Source organism: Acipenser ruthenus, unplaced genomic scaffold (assembly GCF_902713425.1).
Source record: "Acipenser ruthenus unplaced genomic scaffold, fAciRut3.2 maternal haplotype, whole genome shotgun sequence".
In the NCBI taxonomy this organism is placed as follows: domain Eukaryota; kingdom Metazoa; phylum Chordata; class Actinopteri; order Acipenseriformes; family Acipenseridae; genus Acipenser; species Acipenser ruthenus.
Window position 1 is genome coordinate 8,998 of NW_026707866.1, and position 18,541 is coordinate 27,538.

The following is an 18,541-nucleotide window of genomic DNA, read 5'->3' on the forward strand; positions in this document are numbered from 1 at the left end:
AGTTCATCAAATAACATAAACAATTCCACTCCACCCTCAATTTCCTCTTCAGTTTCGATTAATTACGTTCCCCTCGGCGCAGTGATTTCCTCACAACAGCTGCTCAGGAGACCTGAAGTTTCAGCGATCCCACGAGCGAGCCAGCTTCCTCTTTTACACCCAGAATATCGAGAGCGAATGTCAGCGAGCTACCGCCCCCTAGAGGACTAAAGCCGGCCCTGCAGGGAACGATACGTCATTGTTTATTGGTTCTCATTGAATAATTGAATTGTCTCTATATATGTGTATGATCAATTATACTGTAGTTTCTTTTTTTAATCATAGGCAGAAATGTGCGTGTTTCCTTGTAGTTGAAAGACCTGTTAATGTGGAATATGTTACCAGGTAAGACTGAGAAATGTGAGCTGAAGTTTAATTTCTTTATAAGTTTCATGAGGCTGTGTGGTCCAGTGGTTAAAGAAAAGGGCTTGTAACTAGGAGGTCCCCGGTTCAAATCCCACATCAGCTACTGACTCATTGTGTGACCCTGAGCAAGTCACTTCACCTCCTTGTGCTCCGTCTTTTGGGTGGGACGTAGTTGTAGGTGACTCTGCAGCTGATGCATAGTTCACACACCCTAGTCTCTGTAAGTCGCCGTGGATAAAGACGTCTGCTAAATAAACAAATAATAATAATAATAATAATAATAAACCACTTAAGTGAGTCGAACCTTGATCTGTAACTAGCTTCACCTTTGATAGCGCGTGATTTTAAAAAGCAGATGAAGGTGTTGTTATCTGTATTGTAAATCAGAAAAAAAACTGGAGCTCAGCCTGAACTCAAAATGAACAAAGTTCTTGTTAACAGTTAATAAACCCATACAATAAAAAATTAAAATTGAGTGTTGTCTGATTGATGATGACAGTTGTGTATTCAGGCAATATTTTGCTGAGACAAAACAGTCCGAATTTCTTTTTTGTCCTCTTTGTCATTTCATTGGAACCGTTTTAAACAAACAACTTATAGGGGAATGTATGACGTTTCTATCTACGGCCTTCTGTTTTAAAACACTCCTTGTAAAACACTCGTTATATTAAACCAGTTAATGATTAATTAATGTACCAGAGGGTGTTGTTTTTATTATCTACAGTCAGAGTGAAAGTATTTTTTACCTCTTCTGTTTTCGGGGCACATTCAGCTGCAGGTAAGATTAGTTTTATTATTTTCCAAGTTAAATGTTTTTTTTTTAATTGTTTTGTGTCAATGCAAAGTTTTGTTAGTAAGAAATGAGAAGGGACACCGTACAACGTCCATAGCTTTTACCTGTTATCATAACCGATTACACCACAAAACACTAGCTGGAAAGTCCATTCTTTGTTCAATACTTTTATTTTAATTTGACGTGTGAAATTTTGTGATTATCTTATATGTACGTTGATTACAGGTTTTCTATGAAAATATAATATTCATGTTCAGATTTTCTCAATGATCTATGAGATTAGGATCCAATATAGATTATCGTGTGCCTTAACCATTTATCGACCAGCTTGAATCTGTGAAATAAACTTAAGACGAGGGAACAGGGAGCCACTTTGTGTGGCTTGGGACTCGGTTTCAGGCCGCTGCACAGCACACCAGGCAGGGAGATTTGGGGTTTGATACAGCAAACCTCAAACTAGGTCTCCCGCTGGTCTCCTGAAATCATGTTTCAAGCGGCTGTTTCTGAAAAAGTTAGACAGAGTAAAGGTTTATTTGTACAGTGCTGAGTTTTATCTTTCAGGTTCAAACAACATGTGACCTTAAAATATATTTTACTTGACCTTAAAATGTATTTTACTGGAAGTGAATGATTGTTTTTTTTACTGTAGTTGTAATAGAACACGACTTTATCAAAGAATATAACTCTTCCTTTTTTTAATTGTTCAGAAACCAAAAAAAGTCACATGAACTAAAACAAGCAGACATTATTGTTTAAAGGTAGGGTTACCGTATGAATCTAAATATACGAAGACAGTTTGTGACAGTTCAGGCTTTTCAACCCACACACCCCTAATGCATTCTAGTATGTTTTACCTGTCTCAGGTACCTTTCACAGTAGGACTACACTTACCAGAATGCACTGCAATGTGAGTTGAAAAGCCTGAACTGTCCCACTCTGTCCTAGAGTACATGGGGTCATATGGGAATCGTAGTTAAAGGGTTTGATACCAGGAGGTTCAAATCCCTGCTCAGCCACTGACTCACTGTGTGTGTGTGACCCTGAGCAAGTCACTGAACCTCCTTGGGCTCCGTCCTTCAGGATGAGACGTCAAACAAACAAGCTCCAATTGGAAGTGACTCTGCAGCAGCCACTGACTCCCTGTGTGTGTGTGTGACCCTGAGCAAGTCACTGAACCTCCTTGTGCTCCGTCCTTCGGACGAGACATCAAACAAACGAGCTCCTATTGGAAGTGACTCTGCAGCAGCAGCAGCAGCAGTTGTTGATGATGCAGAGTTCACTCCCTAGTCTCTAAGTTCCTTTGGATAAAAGCGTCTGCTAAATGACTAATGAATAAATAATAATAAGGATAGTTTTGTTTAAATTTTTTTGGTAGTTGCAAGCTTAGGAACGAAACACGAATGCACACTAACGCTGTGTCTTTTTGACAGCTATGAAGACCTTCTGCACAGAATGCATGGTGATGATTCTCTTAACTTCCTCACGCATCGGGGAATCAGAAGCAGGTAAGAGTAGGATACAGCTGTAGCTAATGCTCTAATATAATAATATAATATAATAATGCAGTACAACCATAATAATAAGGGCAGCAGTGTGGAGCAGTGGTTAGGGCTCTGGACTCTTGACCGGAGGGTCGTGGGTTCAATCCCAGGTTGGGGGACACTGCTGCTGTACCCTTGAGCAAGGTACTTTACCTAGATTGCTCCAGTAAAAACCCAACTGTATAAATGGGGAATTGTATGTAAAAAATAATGTAATTGAATGTAAAAATAATGTGATATCTTGTAACAATTGTAAGTTGCCCTGGATAAGGGTGTCTGCTAAGAAATAAATAATTCTAATAATAATAATACCTCATAGGCAGCTGACCCTTCTTATGGCCTGGTTTGCGATATCGTAACCACAAAGGAACTTGGACCAAAATTTTTGCATCACCTTAAATTTTTAACGATTAAAAACTAATTTTTATTTTATTTTTATTATTTTTTTTAAAACTATATGAACATGATTTTGATATTTTATTTAACGTCGTGTAATCAAAGAAACTACAAAATGATATCGCAAAAAAAAGTCTATACTAGCAGTAGTACAGTAGTATTTCATGTTCGATTTCGAAATGTCACATTTTTACATTTAGCAGTATGTGGGAAAACTACAAAGCGCTGGTGTGTAATTCAGTATGTTAACGTCACATTATTCAGCAGGTTTCATTCGACTTTATGAAGTAAAATCAGTTCATTCTATAGGGTGATGATGCAAAACCATTGGCCACTGCTGTACATTGGTTTAACGCAAAACACAACACTCACATGGGCGCTTGACATGCAATATCTTATTGAAGCAAACTCAACAGAATTTCTATCTTTTCAGCATTTAACGTTATCGTCCCAAAAAGCCCAGTAATCAGCACAGTAGGTGAAGACAGCGTCCTCCCATGTCAAGTTTCGACCGAAATCAAAACTGAAGACTTGGAAGTGAGGTGGTACAGAGAGAGATTCAATGACCCAATTTATGAATACAAGGATGGCAAAGAGGTGACCGAAAAACAGAACAAAGAGTACCAGGGCCGCACCAGTCTTCTGGACCAGCAGCTGGGGGACGGCGTTTTGTCTATAGTGCTGAGGAAGGTCAGAGTTTCTGATGAAGGCAAATACACGTGCTATGCAGGGACTTCAAAGTGGTACGAGGAACCAAAAATGGAACTACAAGTTCAAGGTGAGTTAAAGATGATTTTTAGCACAGGGTTACCATATGACTCCATGACTCCATGCACACTGGCACTGGTCAGGCTTCTCAGCTCACACCCCAATGCATTCTGGTAAGTGTAGTCCTACTGTGAAAGGTACCTGAGAGTAGAGTCACTTACAATTACGTCTCACCTGAAAGACGGAGCACAGGGAGGTTAAGTGACTTGCTCAGGGTCACACAATGAGTCAGTGGCTGAGGTGGGATTTGAATCGGGGACCTCCTGGTTACATGCCCTTTTCTTTAACCACTGGACCACACAGCCATAATAATAATAATAATAATAATAATAATAATAATAATAATAATAATAATAATAATAATAATAATAATACATTGGGGGGGTACGAGTTGAAAATTCTGAACTGTCCAAAACTGTCCGAGTGTACATGGAGTAACATGGTAACCCTTTATAAAAGTACATATTGTTGGCTTCATTCGCTAAGACTGAAATGTTGATATATTTGCAGCCCTTGGCAGTGATCCTGTGATCCATATAGAAAAACATCTTAAACGCATCATCATGCTGAGCTGCATATCATTTGGCTGGTACCCTCAACCCGAGATGTATTGGACCGATGGAGCAGGTAGAAATGTAACAGCGCTGACTCAACCCAGCATTCAAAGAGACGGGAATGGTCTGTACAACATCAGCAGTCAACTCAGTGTCAAACAGAACGACAATGTTGTGGTCAGTTGTCTCGTCATCCAGAAACAACAGCGAAGAGAAATGAAGTCCAGACTGCAGATTAGTGGTGAGTAACGTGCTTTTCTGTAGCAGGAGTCCCAGATTATGGCTCCCGAGTCATGCCTGGTGCTTCAAATGATCATAGATGGCTCTCTTAGTCATGAACACAAGTGTACCCCTGCTGGGCTCATAGTCATCACACACAACTCTGGACAAACGTTTTGCATCATCCCCCTATATATAGAGAATGAACAAAGTTTGCTTCATAAAGTCGAATGAATGAAACCTGCGGAATAATGTTACGTTAACATATTGAATTCCACACCGGCGCTTTGTGGTTTTCTATACACTTAATGAAAAACTGACAACAATTGAAAAATATGACTTTTTGAAATCTAACATGAAATAGGCTACACTGTCCTACTATTATGGCTTCCGGTAGACTTTTTTTTTAATGCAGTATCATGTTTAGTTTATTTGATTACATGGTGTTAAATAATATATCTAAATTAGGTTCATATAATTTTATAAAATTAGGTCTCAATCCTAAAATTCTAGGTGGTGCAGAACGTTTAGCAACAGCTGTAGTAACTTTTTAAGTGAATCAGATTCACTATTTGAGATGTTTTTAAGAAGTGAAATAGTCAGTATCTGTAATGCCACGTCCTTTGATTTTCTCCACAGAGCAGTTTTTTGAAATCACTCATCCTGAACGGCTTTATATCTCCGCGTTTGTCATCTCTGCTTCAATAGTCCTCGTGTGCATCATGGCCGCCTGTCTGTATGTCTTCAAAAGGAAACGAGGTGAAAACAAGCAGGTGTTATTTGTTAGAACTCAGCTATCAAAAACTCAGGTCTTTAAAAAAAACTCCACTCTCTGAGTAAACTGCTCCATCCTTTTTGTCTTTTTTAAATGATAATTTTCTCAATGTATTTTTTTCATTATCATTTTTAATTCTGTTTTTGCAAACCTGTTTTTTGTTATCTTTCTAATGTTACAATTAATTTTAATTGTATTCAGTTTTTTTACTTAATTGTTCATTTGTGTGTGTGTGTGTGTGTGTGTATGTGTGTGTGTGTGTGAGAGAGAGAGAGAGAGAGAAGTGCATTGAGGCTGTGTGGTCCAGTGGTTAAAGAAAAGGGCTTGTAACCAGGAGGTCCCTGGTTCAAATCCACTGACTCATTGTGTAACCCTGAGCAAGTCACTTAACCTCCTTGTGCTCCGTCTTTCGGGTGAGATGTAATTGTAAGTAACTCTGCAGCTGATGCATCGTTCACACACCCTAGTCTCTGTAAGTCGCCTTGGATAAAGGTGTCTGCTAAATAAACAAATAATAATAATAATTGAGATACTTGTGATGAAAGGCATTATGGAAATGTGTTTTGTATTAGTCATTTAGCAGATGCTTCTATCCAAAGCGACTTACAGAGACTAAGGAGGGTGAACTCTGCATCATCAGCAACTGCTGCTGCAGAGACATTTACAATAGGAGCTCGTTTGTTTGGCTTGCTCAGAGTCACACACACACGCAGTGAGTCAGTGACTGACAGAGGATTTTAATCTCCTGGTATCAAGCCATTTTCTTTCACCACTTGACCTCCAAACCTACCTGTATTGTATTGTATTGTAAGTAAACCACGTTCATTTATATTTATTTGTGAGATGTCCGATCTCAATTTAAGGCAATGACACTGATGGCAGGTGCTTTTGCTTTGTTTTTAAGAGTGGGACAAAACCTGTGTGGAATTCGGTAAGTTTTAATTATATTTATTTCGTGTACTATGAAGACTCTCCGACATTACAGAGTTTGCCGTGTTGATGAATCTTGTATTACTGTCGAAATATATTTTATTCTTAACTTCTTGTGATAATAATAATATATTTCAACTTAATAATCGTAAATATTGCGAGCGGGTTGTTTATTTCGGGGGTTTTATTTAGATTGTGATGACGGTGATCATTGTATTGTGTATTTTGTTGATTGTAGGAAACTTACAAAAGGCTGAAAAGGACACAAGTATCAGTAAGCATTTTCCTTTCCCTCTGAACAACTGTTAGCATTTTCAGAACCATTAAAAATGATCACGGAATGCACGACGTCATATCAATGCTGTGTTTACTTTTCAGAATGTGAAAGACTTGAACAGGAATTAAGTAAGTGATTTTGACACTTATATTGTATTTTGACGACAATTGGATTATCCAGAAAGTCCTCAAATAAATATAAATATATAAATATGCACTAATCAAACAAAACAATGTATGTGTGTATATATGCGTGTGTGTGTCTGTGTGTGTGAGAGAGAGAGAGAGAGAGAGTGTGTGTTTGTGTGTGTGTGTGTGTGTGTGTGTCTGTGTGTGTGTGTGTGTGTGTACCCAAACCTGCTTTTCACTAAAAATATATTTTCCCCAACAGATGCTGTAAAAACTATCCCAAATTCAGGTATTATTATTATTATTATTATTATTATTATTATTAGTAGTAGTAGTAGTAGTAGTAGTAGTAGTAGTAGTAGTAGTAGTAGTAGTAGTAGTAGTAGTAGTAGTGGTGGTATATTTATTGCACTGCTGTACCTGTGTGAATTAAACAATCCTGCATGAGCTACATAATTGCTCAATGACTACAACCCTTGCTTACTAAATATGAATAGTAATCTGAGACATTAAATGATTAACCAGAAAGTCATTGTTTGATTTTTTTTTTACCTCATTTCTTTCTCTTTTATTCTAGTTTGGAAATGGATCCAGGAAGCAGCAGGTACACAGGTTTAAACAGTTTATTGTACAGTGTTGCAATATTGAATCATTACATTGTAATATAAAAACTGCTTACTGATCACTCGGTCTTTCCTTCTCTACAGTGAATGTGATTCTGGATGCAGACACAGCCAATAAACGTCTCATCCTGTCCGTCGACGGAACCAGTATGGCACTGGGAGAGGAGGACCGGGACCCCCCTGACACTGGAAGAAGGTTTGAACGTCCGCTCTGTGTCCTGTCCAGGGAGGGGTTCACCTCAAAACACTACTGGGAGGTAGAGGTGGGAAAGAAGACAGGCTGGATTGTAGGAGCTGCTACAGAGTCTGCCAAAAGGAACGGACAAGTGATTTTGTTTCCAGAACAGGGATTCTGGGTACTAAGACTTGAAAATGAAAAGTTTTATGCCAACGATGTTATTGAGTCCCCCACCATTCTCCCTCTGAGTCTGAAGCCCCAGATTCTGGGGGTGTATCTGGATTATGAGGAAAGGCAGCTCTCCTTTTACAATGTGGAGACCAGATCTCACATCTACACTTTCACTGACATGGAGTTAAACACCAAGGAGAAGGTCTATCCATTGGCTGGAACCACACCAAGTTGCAAAGAAGGGCTAGATATACACCATTTTACACATTTAAAAACAAAAAAGTCAACGTCCCCCATGAGTCAAGCAGATGATGCATCAGCAAGGGCAGCTCTAACAGGAGAGGAAGACACCAAGGATCGATACAGCAAAGAGGACCACCCTCTGCTACCTGACAAGAAAAGATTACCAGGGCAAGACAGCAAAAAGATGTTTGGGTTTTGGCCTGGGTTATGGTTAGAAAAAAAAGAGAAAAAGAAGAAAGAAGGGAATGAGAAAAGAGAGGAGGAAACAGAAAAGGCAAAAAAAGAGAATGAGGAGAAAGAAGTGAATGAAAAAAGAGAGGAGGAAATAGAAAAGGGGAAAGAAGAGAATAAGGAGAAAGAAAAGGGGAAAGAAGAGAATAAGGAGAAAGAAAATGTACCTGACGAGGAGAAAGACTTACCAGAGGAAGAAAGTGAAAAAAGGGGTGACATTGAAAAAGAAAAAAAGAAAGCAAAAAGGAAAAGAGGAGAGAAAAAGAAAGATAAGCACAAAAAAAATTAAACAAGCCCCTAACTAGAATGAAAATTAAATTTTTTAATGGTCCAAACGATGGCTGGTCGCCACAAAGGACGTGGGGACTAGAAGATGGAACACTCTTTATCGTGTGCTCAGAAGACCTCGTAACAATGAACAATATTTATATTTTGAAAACTCCTCAGAATTTTTAAGAACAATTACCATTGTGTTAACGAAGCTGGCCAGTCGCCATCAATACGGATGGTCTTATTTCTTTTAATTGAGTTTCCTTTTTCTAACTGTGGTATATTATTCTAATGCTATGTATAATATAGATTAGATTGATTAGAAGTTCATAGTAATCAGTCATCTTGAATGCAGAGTAGCGGTTAGGGCTCTTAACTGGAGGGTCGTGGGTGCAGTCCCAGGTGAGGGACACTGCTGCTGTACCCTTGAGCAAGGTACTTTATTTAGATTGCTCCAGTAAAAGTTCGACTGTATAAATGGGTAATTGTACGTAAAAATAATGTGTAAAAAAATAATGTAATTGTATGCAAAAATAATGTGATATATTGTAACAATTGTAAGTCGCCCTGGATAAGGGTGTCTGCTAAGAAATAAATAATAATAATTCTAGTGATCTACTGACTGGGGAGTGTCATGTTGGTGTATAATATGGAACTATATATAATGTTTCTGTGTATTAGATGCGAAATACAAGGATATGTTTTTGTTTTAAATGATCGCTGAATATAAGTAATTCCGTGTATCCGTATAGTAAATGGTCTTTTGTATCTTGCATTGTATTAGAATGTAAATAGTTCATCTGTGTGACGATAAACTGGATGCAGACCCACTTAATACATAATAAGACAGTGAGGTATTTCTTTCAGTAAACACTGAGTTTTATTACAGTCCAGAGATCGCTCTGTCGTGTGCCTGCGCTTGTAGATCTCCTGATCCGCCCCTCCTGCTTTGCATTGGACTTGCCTGACGTCAGCACCACGTCACTGGATCCTCAGCTGATGTATAACTGCACCACTAACATGTCATTGAAAATATAACTTGTAATCCTAACTTGCTGCATCCTAGTTCATATTGTGTTCTAGTAGTAGTATTATTTGCACTTACTGTAAACTACGTTTAAATATGACTCTTGCATTGTAACCCTGTGATGTCCTCTAACTCCTGTGTGAGTCGCCTTGGATAAAGGCATTTGTCAAACAATTATTATTTGTGTATTCAATGAACACAGTTTAACAGATCGCTTGAACATTCTTTATGTAGGTGAAGAAACAAATTCACATTACAGCATAGGTAGGTTAGCAAATATATTTTAATATATATAATATAATATTTATATTTATTTTAGCACAATGACAAAATGGTATCTTTTCATGTTTAGTTTTCATTTAAACTCATGGAGAAAAAAAGCCACACTTTTATTTGTTTTAAATATTCTTTTTTTTGTCGCAAAATAAATCTTTCTTTTTTTCTACAGGAAACTCTCTCTCACACACACACACACACACACACACACACACACACACACACACACACGCATACGCACATAAAACAGGAATAAATGTATATTTTGACACATTGTTAGATTTCAAAGCAGTGCTCTACAGCTTTCTCTTCCTGTGTCTGTCTGTTTGTCTGTCTGTGCAACAGTCTGGCCATTAAAGCAAAGGGTTGAATTTAATGCATCTGAAAAATACTGAACCAATCAGTAGCTCATCAAAGATAAGGGGCATGACGTCATTGGATTAACCCTTTAAGGTACAAGGGACATGTGTGGCCCACAAATAAAAACGATGCTAACTTTCTTTTTTTTTGCAAACAGGTGATGCAGGCAAAACAGGGTTTAAAATGTACGGACAGTTATCCAAACTGAAAAAAGAGTTTCAGCTGTTTGTGATTCTTTTTTTTTTCCAATACGGCTTAAGACTTCCTTCTTAGACACTACACTTTTTTTGTTGTTTTGTGACTCCCTTTAAAACCAGCGGTGTAACTCTAAACCCAAAGGAACAAGAATCATTTTACGAATTCACATGATATTTCTACATTGAACTCTAGCAACACATATAATCGGTAAGGCATTGATCTAAATTTGCAGCTTCACAATTATTGTGGCGAATTGCCGTTAGACTGGAGAGTGGCTGCATCACGGAGTCAGGTGGTCTCAAGTCAAGCTTCACGCTCCTAAGAGCAGATCTTTTTAGAGCAGACCCCTTGGGTAGTGATATTTATAGTCGAAAAGGTTTATAAACGAGGTGCGGTGTAATCTAAAATCTGAAGGTACCGGAACGTCTCTAAAATATCGATTTTCTTCAACAAGAATTATTCTAATACAATACAAATTCACGTTTTAATTTTATAGTGAACTTCTAGTAGCAAGTGTAATAATAGACGATGCATTTATCTCATTTCTACAAGGAGTTCTGCAAAGTGTCTTTCTGCTCCATCTTGTAAGAATGCTTTACTGTATTTACGTGTGTGTGTGTGTGTGTGTGTCTGTCGGTCTGTGTGTCGGTGTGTGTGTGTGTGTGTCTCTCCACAGTAGTGTAGATGCGCTCTCTGTCGTCTTCGTCAGCATTTCATTTGAACCCTTCTTAAAGAAGTATCTGGTACTGGAAGAAGTTTCTCGTTCTCTTTTCATCGCATCAAGAGGACTGACTCACTGACTGAGTCATACAGCGGTGCGAGAGATGCGAGTGACGTGACTCAGCTTGACTGTTGTTATGCGCGTTCTGGCTCGGCCACAGCGCTGTTTAAAACCCTTTTCCTGACGTTAGTTTTATTTGTAGCTTCTGTGGATGTCCTACCATCTCTGTTCTGTTATTTTATTACCCTGCTTAAAGATGAAGAACTGATGCGACTGAGAGAAAAATATATATAAAATAGAAAGCGCTCCAATAATACTACCACCGTGCTCCTCCCCTAAAACACAGACATTTTCTAACACAAGACTTCAAAAATACTGTATAACAATACATGTTTGCAGAGAGAACATTTTCAAAGTACAGACTGGAATTCTCACGACATGAACAGCTACATTACTTACAGAGATAGATAGATAGATAGATAGATAGATAGATAGATAGATAGATAGATAGATACTTACTTTTTAAATAACATTTATTTACAACAGAGTATCAACTTTTACATTACAATAAATTCTACAAAAAATTCATATATTTAGAACAAGTTCATCAGACTCTTCATCCACCTCACAGAGCACTCCATTAAAACACCATATAATTTCAAATTTTAATAAATCGTGCATCATTTTATAAAAATTAAATTCAACACCTATACGTTCCCTAACTAGCTTTCGAAACACTTTAACCAAGTCTTGACTGTTTTTATCAATTTCACTGCTCCTACTTTTTAAAATGGCCAATTTAGCTTGACCTAACATAAAATTAGCCAACTGAAACACAAACTTTTTACTCTTTGCATATGTGACCCCAAAAATAAAAACCGTCTTCGTGAACTCCAAACCCAGCTTTAAAAAGAGGTTGTTTAAAAAAACAAACAATGGATCCAATCTTTGACATTCCATGTAGCAGTGAAAAACAGTCTCTCTTTTGCTGCAGAAAGGGCACTTGTCATTCACCTCCGGATTTAGTATTGTTATAAAAGCATTAACAGCCAGAATGGTATGCAAGAGTCTCCATTGTAAGTCACCAGATCTTTTACCAAGGGGAGGTTGGTATAAAGCTCTCCAGGCTGGCTTGTCCTCCTCTCCAGCTCCCAGCCGCTCTCTCCAATGTGTGTCCGGTAGAACTTTAAGCACATCTTGGAACTTTACTTTCACACGCATTTGATATGCTTTTTTTCCTTCCAATAGGGAAAAGTGGCATCTACACAAGTCCTTCACTTTTAAAATCTTGCCACTCTCTTCCTCAAAATTACTAATAGCAGGAGAGATTAGCAAGGAAGGAAACGGAGCCTGCTGAGGGATTCGATGCTCACTAAAAACACTCTCCAGTGCCTCTCGCCACTCTGGGAGCAGAGCTTCATTCAGCTGTGACAGGTAAACGCCTGCCACACGTACAGACCGCATGGCCAGAGCATTGGCTAAACATTCTGGGTCCTTCCAAGCACATTTTTCTGTGTCTATTAGATCATAGATCCTCACAAGTTTAGCCCTAATAAAGGAATCATTAACCGATTTGAAACTATAAATGAAACTAAATTGTGGATTTAACACCAAAGGCTGTTGTAGAACCCAAAAGGGGTCTAAAGAAAACTCATACTCGGCCTTTAGTGCACCCCAAGCCCTCAGCATGCTCCTGTAAAACAGAGGAAGACACGTCAAATTAATTTGACCAACATCCATAAATAGCAAATTAAAATCAAAACCAAACCCTCCAACCTGACGAAAGAAAGACAGCGCCAGTCCTCTCCAAGGCAACTCTACCGATGAATAAAACAATTTTTGCAACGTTTGCAGTCTGAAGGCAGCTGTCCTGCACTCAATATTGATGAATCCTTGCCCACCCTCATCCAATGGCAAATGCAACACACACTGCCTCAACCAGCAATATCCATTCCAAAAAAACTCCAAAAGCAGGGATTGGATCTGTTTCAACAACATTTTTGGAGGCTCCACACAAATCAACTTATGCCAAAGACTGGAGGCGACTAAATTATTTACCACTAAAACTCTTCCTCTAAAAGACATTTGAGGAAGCAGCCACCTCCACCTCTGCAAACGTCCTTTTATATTTTCCAAAACCCCTTCCCAATTTTGCCTTTCCATTTTCTCATTGCCCATAAAAATTCCCAAATACTTGAAACCTTCTCGGGTCCACTGCAGTCCATCAGGCAATACCAATGACTTGCATCTTTTTTCTTCCCCAACCTGCACAGCACTGCTCTTACTCCAATTTACTCGTGCAGACGAAACCTTTTCAAAGATTTTCTGGGTCTCAACTAGCACTTTTATGTCTTCTTGACTACTTATAAACAACATAATATCGTCAGCATAAGCTGACAGCTTAATTGACTGATTGCAGTTTGGAATATCTAAGCCTGTCAAAACACTTCTTAACCTACTCAAGAAAGGTTCAATTGATAGTGCGTATAACATACCAGAGAGTGGGCATCCTTGTCTAATTCCTCTCTGAATTTTAAAAGGTGCAGTAAGTCCTCCGTTTATTTTAATCAAACTGAAAACGTTACAATAGAGCGATCTTATTTTACTAATGAAATTAGAGTTAAGACCAAAAGCAGCGAGGACCTTCCATAAATACTGGTGGTCGACTCTATCAAAAGCCTTTTCCTGATCTAACAAAAAAAGACCAGTACTAAAGCCAAACAATTTTGAGGCTGCCAATATGTCCCTGACCAAAAAGATATTATCAAAAATGGATCTATTTGGGATGCAATAAGTTTGATCAGGGTGCACCACAGTCTCGATCACTGTACTCAGTCTGTTGACTAGAGCTCTAGAAAGAATTTTATATTCGGAGCACAACAGTGACACAGGTCTCCAATTTTTTATGTCGCAAAGATCACCTTTCTTTGGAAGGAGCGTGATAACTGCTCTCCTGCAGCTTAGCGGCAGCTCTCCTTGCTCAAAACTCTCTTCAAAAACTTCAGCAAGATCATATTTCAACAGTTGCCAAAAACTTTTATAAAACTCCACGGGCAAGCCATCAATGCCAGGAGCTTTGCCCTGATTCAGCCCTTGCAGAGCAACAGTAAGTTCTTCGATAGACAGGGCACTCCCCAGCCCTTCATTAGCCTCCTCAGGCAAACACGTCATGCCCTGCAGGAAACCCTGCACCTCCTCAGGCTCAGCCCCAGCCTCCGCTGCAAATAAACCTGAGTAGAACTGGACAGCGTGCCTCCTGATCTCCTCCGGGTCTCTCAGCTCCACTCCGTCCGGCCTCCTTAGACAATGAATTGCCTTCCTTTGGCTACTTTTTTTCTCCAAACTGAAAAAAAACTGAGTAGGTGCGTCCATCTTCGTCAGCCCCTGCACCCTAGATCTCACCAGTGCTCCTTTCACTTTTACATCCAAAAGATTTGCAATTAATTTCTTTTTGTACTTTAATTTTTCAATTAGATTATCATTTTGCTTGGAGTCTAGAGCTCTCTGGAGCTCTAAGACATCCCGCTCCAGCTCCTGCAGAGACTCATTTACCCTCTTTGTAACGTTTTCATTGTACTGTTGACAGAATGTTTTTATTTGAACTTTACCTACGTCCCACCATTGTCTAAGATTTGAAAAGGAACCTTTATCATCCCTCCATGTTTTCCAAAAGAAATTAAAACATTTGATAAAATGCAAATCATTTAACAAACTAGTGTTGAATTTCCAATAGGAACGACTGCGTTTAACATTAGGCAATAAAACAGAAAGGAATACAAGGTTGTGATCAGAAAAGGTAGAAGGAGAGATGCTACATTGTTTTATCAGATTAAAATGCTCTTTGAAAACATAAATCCGATCTAATCTCGCCATTGAGATGTGACTCTTACTGTACTTAACCCAAGTATATTGTCTTTTATTTGGATGCACACTTTTCCACACATCAATTAAATCAATCTTTTTTAATATAACTGATAATTCTCTTGCAGACTTAAGGTGTGGCTCAGGATGATTTCTGTCCATTTTACAATGAGCAGTACAATTAAAGTCCCCTGCTAAAAACAAAACCTCATCAGACGTGCATTCTACTAAAACCTCGTCCAGAATTTTGAAAAATTCCAACCTCTCTTTTCCATCATTGGGGGCATAAATATTAATAAATACAAAGGATTGTCCTTCTACTACAGCTTCTATTTTAAGCATCCGACCTTTTACCAGTTCAGTAAAGTCCACAGACTCAGGTTTAAAATGTTCCTTAAACAAAACTGCCACCCCAGCACTCACATTAGATCCATGACTAAAGAACATTTGCCCTTTCCATTCCTTTTCCCACTCTGACTGGGTTTTGAAATCACAATGAGTTTCTTGTAAGAAAATGACATCCAGTTTTTTCTGGTTCAAATATTCAAAAACAGAAGCCCTCTTAAAACTGTCTCTACAACCATTTATGTTAATGGTCCCTAACAGAAAAGTCATCATTGGGATAGAAAAAAAAACTAACAATATTTGAAAAAAAACCACGAAGTTTACCATTTTTATTTTTGATTAAGTTTACCACGAACTCTAATCAAACAATTCTTTAAACACCAGCGTTCTTGATCTGTAAAATTTGACCCAGAGGACTTCTTTACCAGATAAGCCGCTGAGTTCACAAACAAACTTAAATCAGGAAAAAAATCCTCCACATCAACTTTTCTCCTTCCCTTTGTCAACAGTAAAAACTCTCTTATGTCTTGCTCACCATACCCGCTCTTTAACAAAATGGATTCAGAGCATTGAGAGGAGTCGGTTAACACAGCCTCCTCCTCCTCCTCTCTCTCTGACTCTGAATTACTTTCATGTATGGTGCTGGCAACCAAAACACTCCAGGGCTTTTGCCCCTCCTTTTTAGGAGGTTGTTCTTTTCCCCTTGTTTCTACTTCCTCTATATTTTTCCTTTTTAATAATTTTTTCCTCTTTTTTCCTGGAGTCTTAAATCCAACATTATCATTCATATTCTCACTCATTTCCATTGCCAAACTGCTTACTTCAGAAACATTCTCCGATGCACTCTCCCCTAGACGCTCGGTTTTATTTCCACCCGCACCCTGATTGTCCTCTCTTACTTCTCCAGTCTCTGCTTCTCTCATACTATCCGTATCATTAACAGTACCACTTTCAATCTGTTGTTTTTCGTTACCATCACTACTGGTATTCTTAATTTCCTTCTCGCCAGTTTTACTCTCTGTTCCGCTCACCTCCACACCAACACTCGTCCCAGCCACCTCTCCATCATTTTCAGCGCTCACATTCCCTCTCTCTATACCCCCACTCTCTGTTTCAACATCAACATTACTCGGCTCCGTGGATTTCAAGTTCACCGCTACTTTCTCGCTCACCTCTCCCCCTTCTCTCTCCTCTCTATCTTTTGTTTTCGGGCAATTTTTAACTAAATGTCCATCCGCCCCACAATTGAAACATTTCATCGTTTCTGAAGTAGCAAAAATCACGTAGTCACAACCATCCACTTTAAACTTTAAAACAATGTTAAGTTCCTCACTCCCTTTATTCAGAACCATAAACAACTGTCTCCTGAAGGAGACCACATGTTGTAATAATGGAGATTTACAGCCCAACGGGATTCTTTTTGGGGCTGAAACAATTTGCCCATGTCGAGACAATTCATTTATAATTAGTGCATTTTTAAGGAAAGGTGGAACGTTTGATATGATTATTTTCCTCGCTGGTGTCACTAATGGCGTCACTGCAACCAGAGAATCATTCAAAACAATTCCATTTTCTACTACTTTATTCACTAGATCAGTTTGACTTAAAAACGCCACGACTGATCCATTCATTCTAGATGCAGACTTTATATTGTCATAACCGACTACTTTCCCAATCGCTAACATGCACTTCTCTATAGGAACAAAACCTTCCGTAGCTATTTTAACTCCGTGCTTACGAGTTAAACTCTCAAGGGGGAAAACCCCCCCTGAGCCAGCCATGCTGACCGCAAAAGACAAACTTCTTTAATTTATTTAACAAACAAAACCAAATAACTATTCACATTAACAAACACATATAAAAAAGAAAGAAAAACGAAACACCTACTTTCAATCCACTCCACCTCACTCACTCCACTCTCCCAGCATGCATCACACTAGACAGAACAGATAGATAGATAGATAGATAGATAGATAGATAGATAGATAGATAGATAGATAGATAGATAGATAGATAGATAGATAGATAGATAGATAGATAGATAGATAGATATTACAGGAACAGCTAATTAGCAGCCTAAAGCTGAGGGAACACGAAGCCCCTTCTTCAGGAACAGCGATGTCTTGAAACCTGGTTCCAGGAGACCCTCGTCTGATGGGAGACCTAGTTTGAGGTTTGCTGTATCAAACCCCAAGTCTCACTGCCTGGTGTGCCGTGCAGTGGCCTGAAACCCAGTCTTCTGAACCCAGGTTCCAAGCCACACAAAGCCACTCTGTGTTCCTTCAGCTTAACATAGTTTGTGGTTTGCGATGTATCTAGGTGTGCCAAATTAAATTTTCAGTGATATATATATATATATATATATATATATATATATATATATATATATATATATATATATACTAACACATTTTGCCAACCAAGTATATCTCTGTTTGTTGGTGCCTAAGGTCTTACTGTCTGTCTGGTAGACTGGCCTGACAACATGCAGTTATCTACCATGTGAACTGCACTGATATTTATTGGTTTGCAGTCATCAGTAACACTTTACCTTGTCTCTTAATGACTGTGCATTTTAACAGCAGCTACTTAGTAAATACACCTGTGCTTCCGCATCATTACAAGGTTGGTATGCTGAGTTACAATGTACTTAATGCGTAAGTCTTTTTGCACAATTGTATCAGAAAAGGGTTATATCATGCAAAAAAGATGTCCACATTCAGTACATTGTATCTCTGCATAATAACATTGTAATGACGTGTGAGCACACATGTATTTACTCAGTAACTGCTATGTAAGCACACAGTCATTAGAGATCCTTAATGGAAAGGGTTATCTAGTAATCATAGTGCCTTTGTCCACAATACTAATGTGCAGAAACTTTGAGTTAGAAGGAGTATGTTTATGGATGCCTGTTACAAACAATCTCTCAACTCTGTAAAAACCTTTTCATTAAGAAGCTGGCTGTTTTTTTGTTAATAATTTGCGTTTCATTATGTTACATTAAAACTTTTTTTTGCATGAAATAAATTAATGAACAATAAAACACACTGAAATAAAAATATTTACATACAACTTAATAAAAAATAAGAAGAATGCTATCTAAATATGTTTAAGGTTTGAATAATGTTGGGATCATGAAGTTAATAAATCATGATTTTACTGAATCATGACTATATTACGAACTGTTACTTTTTCCTTCGTGCGTCTTTGCAGTTTTATTTTTAAATAATCGGCAACACTTTAAAAAT

At 38.3% G+C, this 18,541-nt stretch overlaps 1 protein-coding gene across 1 annotated transcript; it reads left to right on the top strand.

Moving 5' to 3' along the window:
• The first annotated feature begins 2,527 nt into the window (after positions 1 to 2,527).
• Positions 2,528 to 9,152, top strand: LOC117409985 (butyrophilin subfamily 2 member A2-like). The gene is made up of 10 exons (XM_059019466.1): positions 2,528 to 2,703; positions 3,569 to 4,016; positions 4,424 to 4,698; positions 5,316 to 5,435; positions 6,356 to 6,382; positions 6,620 to 6,655; positions 6,760 to 6,786; positions 7,049 to 7,075; positions 7,364 to 7,390; positions 7,494 to 9,152. The coding sequence occupies exons 1-10, from the start codon at positions 2,631 to 2,633 to the stop codon at positions 8,519 to 8,521; spliced, it is 2,088 nt and encodes a 695-aa protein (XP_058875449.1). The 5' UTR covers positions 2,528 to 2,630; the 3' UTR covers positions 8,522 to 9,152.
• The last annotated feature ends 9,389 nt before the right edge of the window (positions 9,153 to 18,541 follow it).

Excerpts from the sequence above, each read along its gene's own strand:
- LOC117409985 (XM_059019466.1), top strand. The coding sequence starts at position 2,631 with ATGAAGACCTTCTGCACAGAATGCATGGTGATGATTCTCTTAACTTCC. Across the intron at positions 2,704-3,568 it reads CATCGGGGAATCAGAAGCAG|CATTTAACGTTATCGTCCCA; the intron begins GTAAGAGTAGGA and ends CTATCTTTTCAG. Across the intron at positions 6,656-6,759 it reads TGAAAAGGACACAAGTATCA|AATGTGAAAGACTTGAACAG; the intron begins GTAAGCATTTTC and ends TTTACTTTTCAG.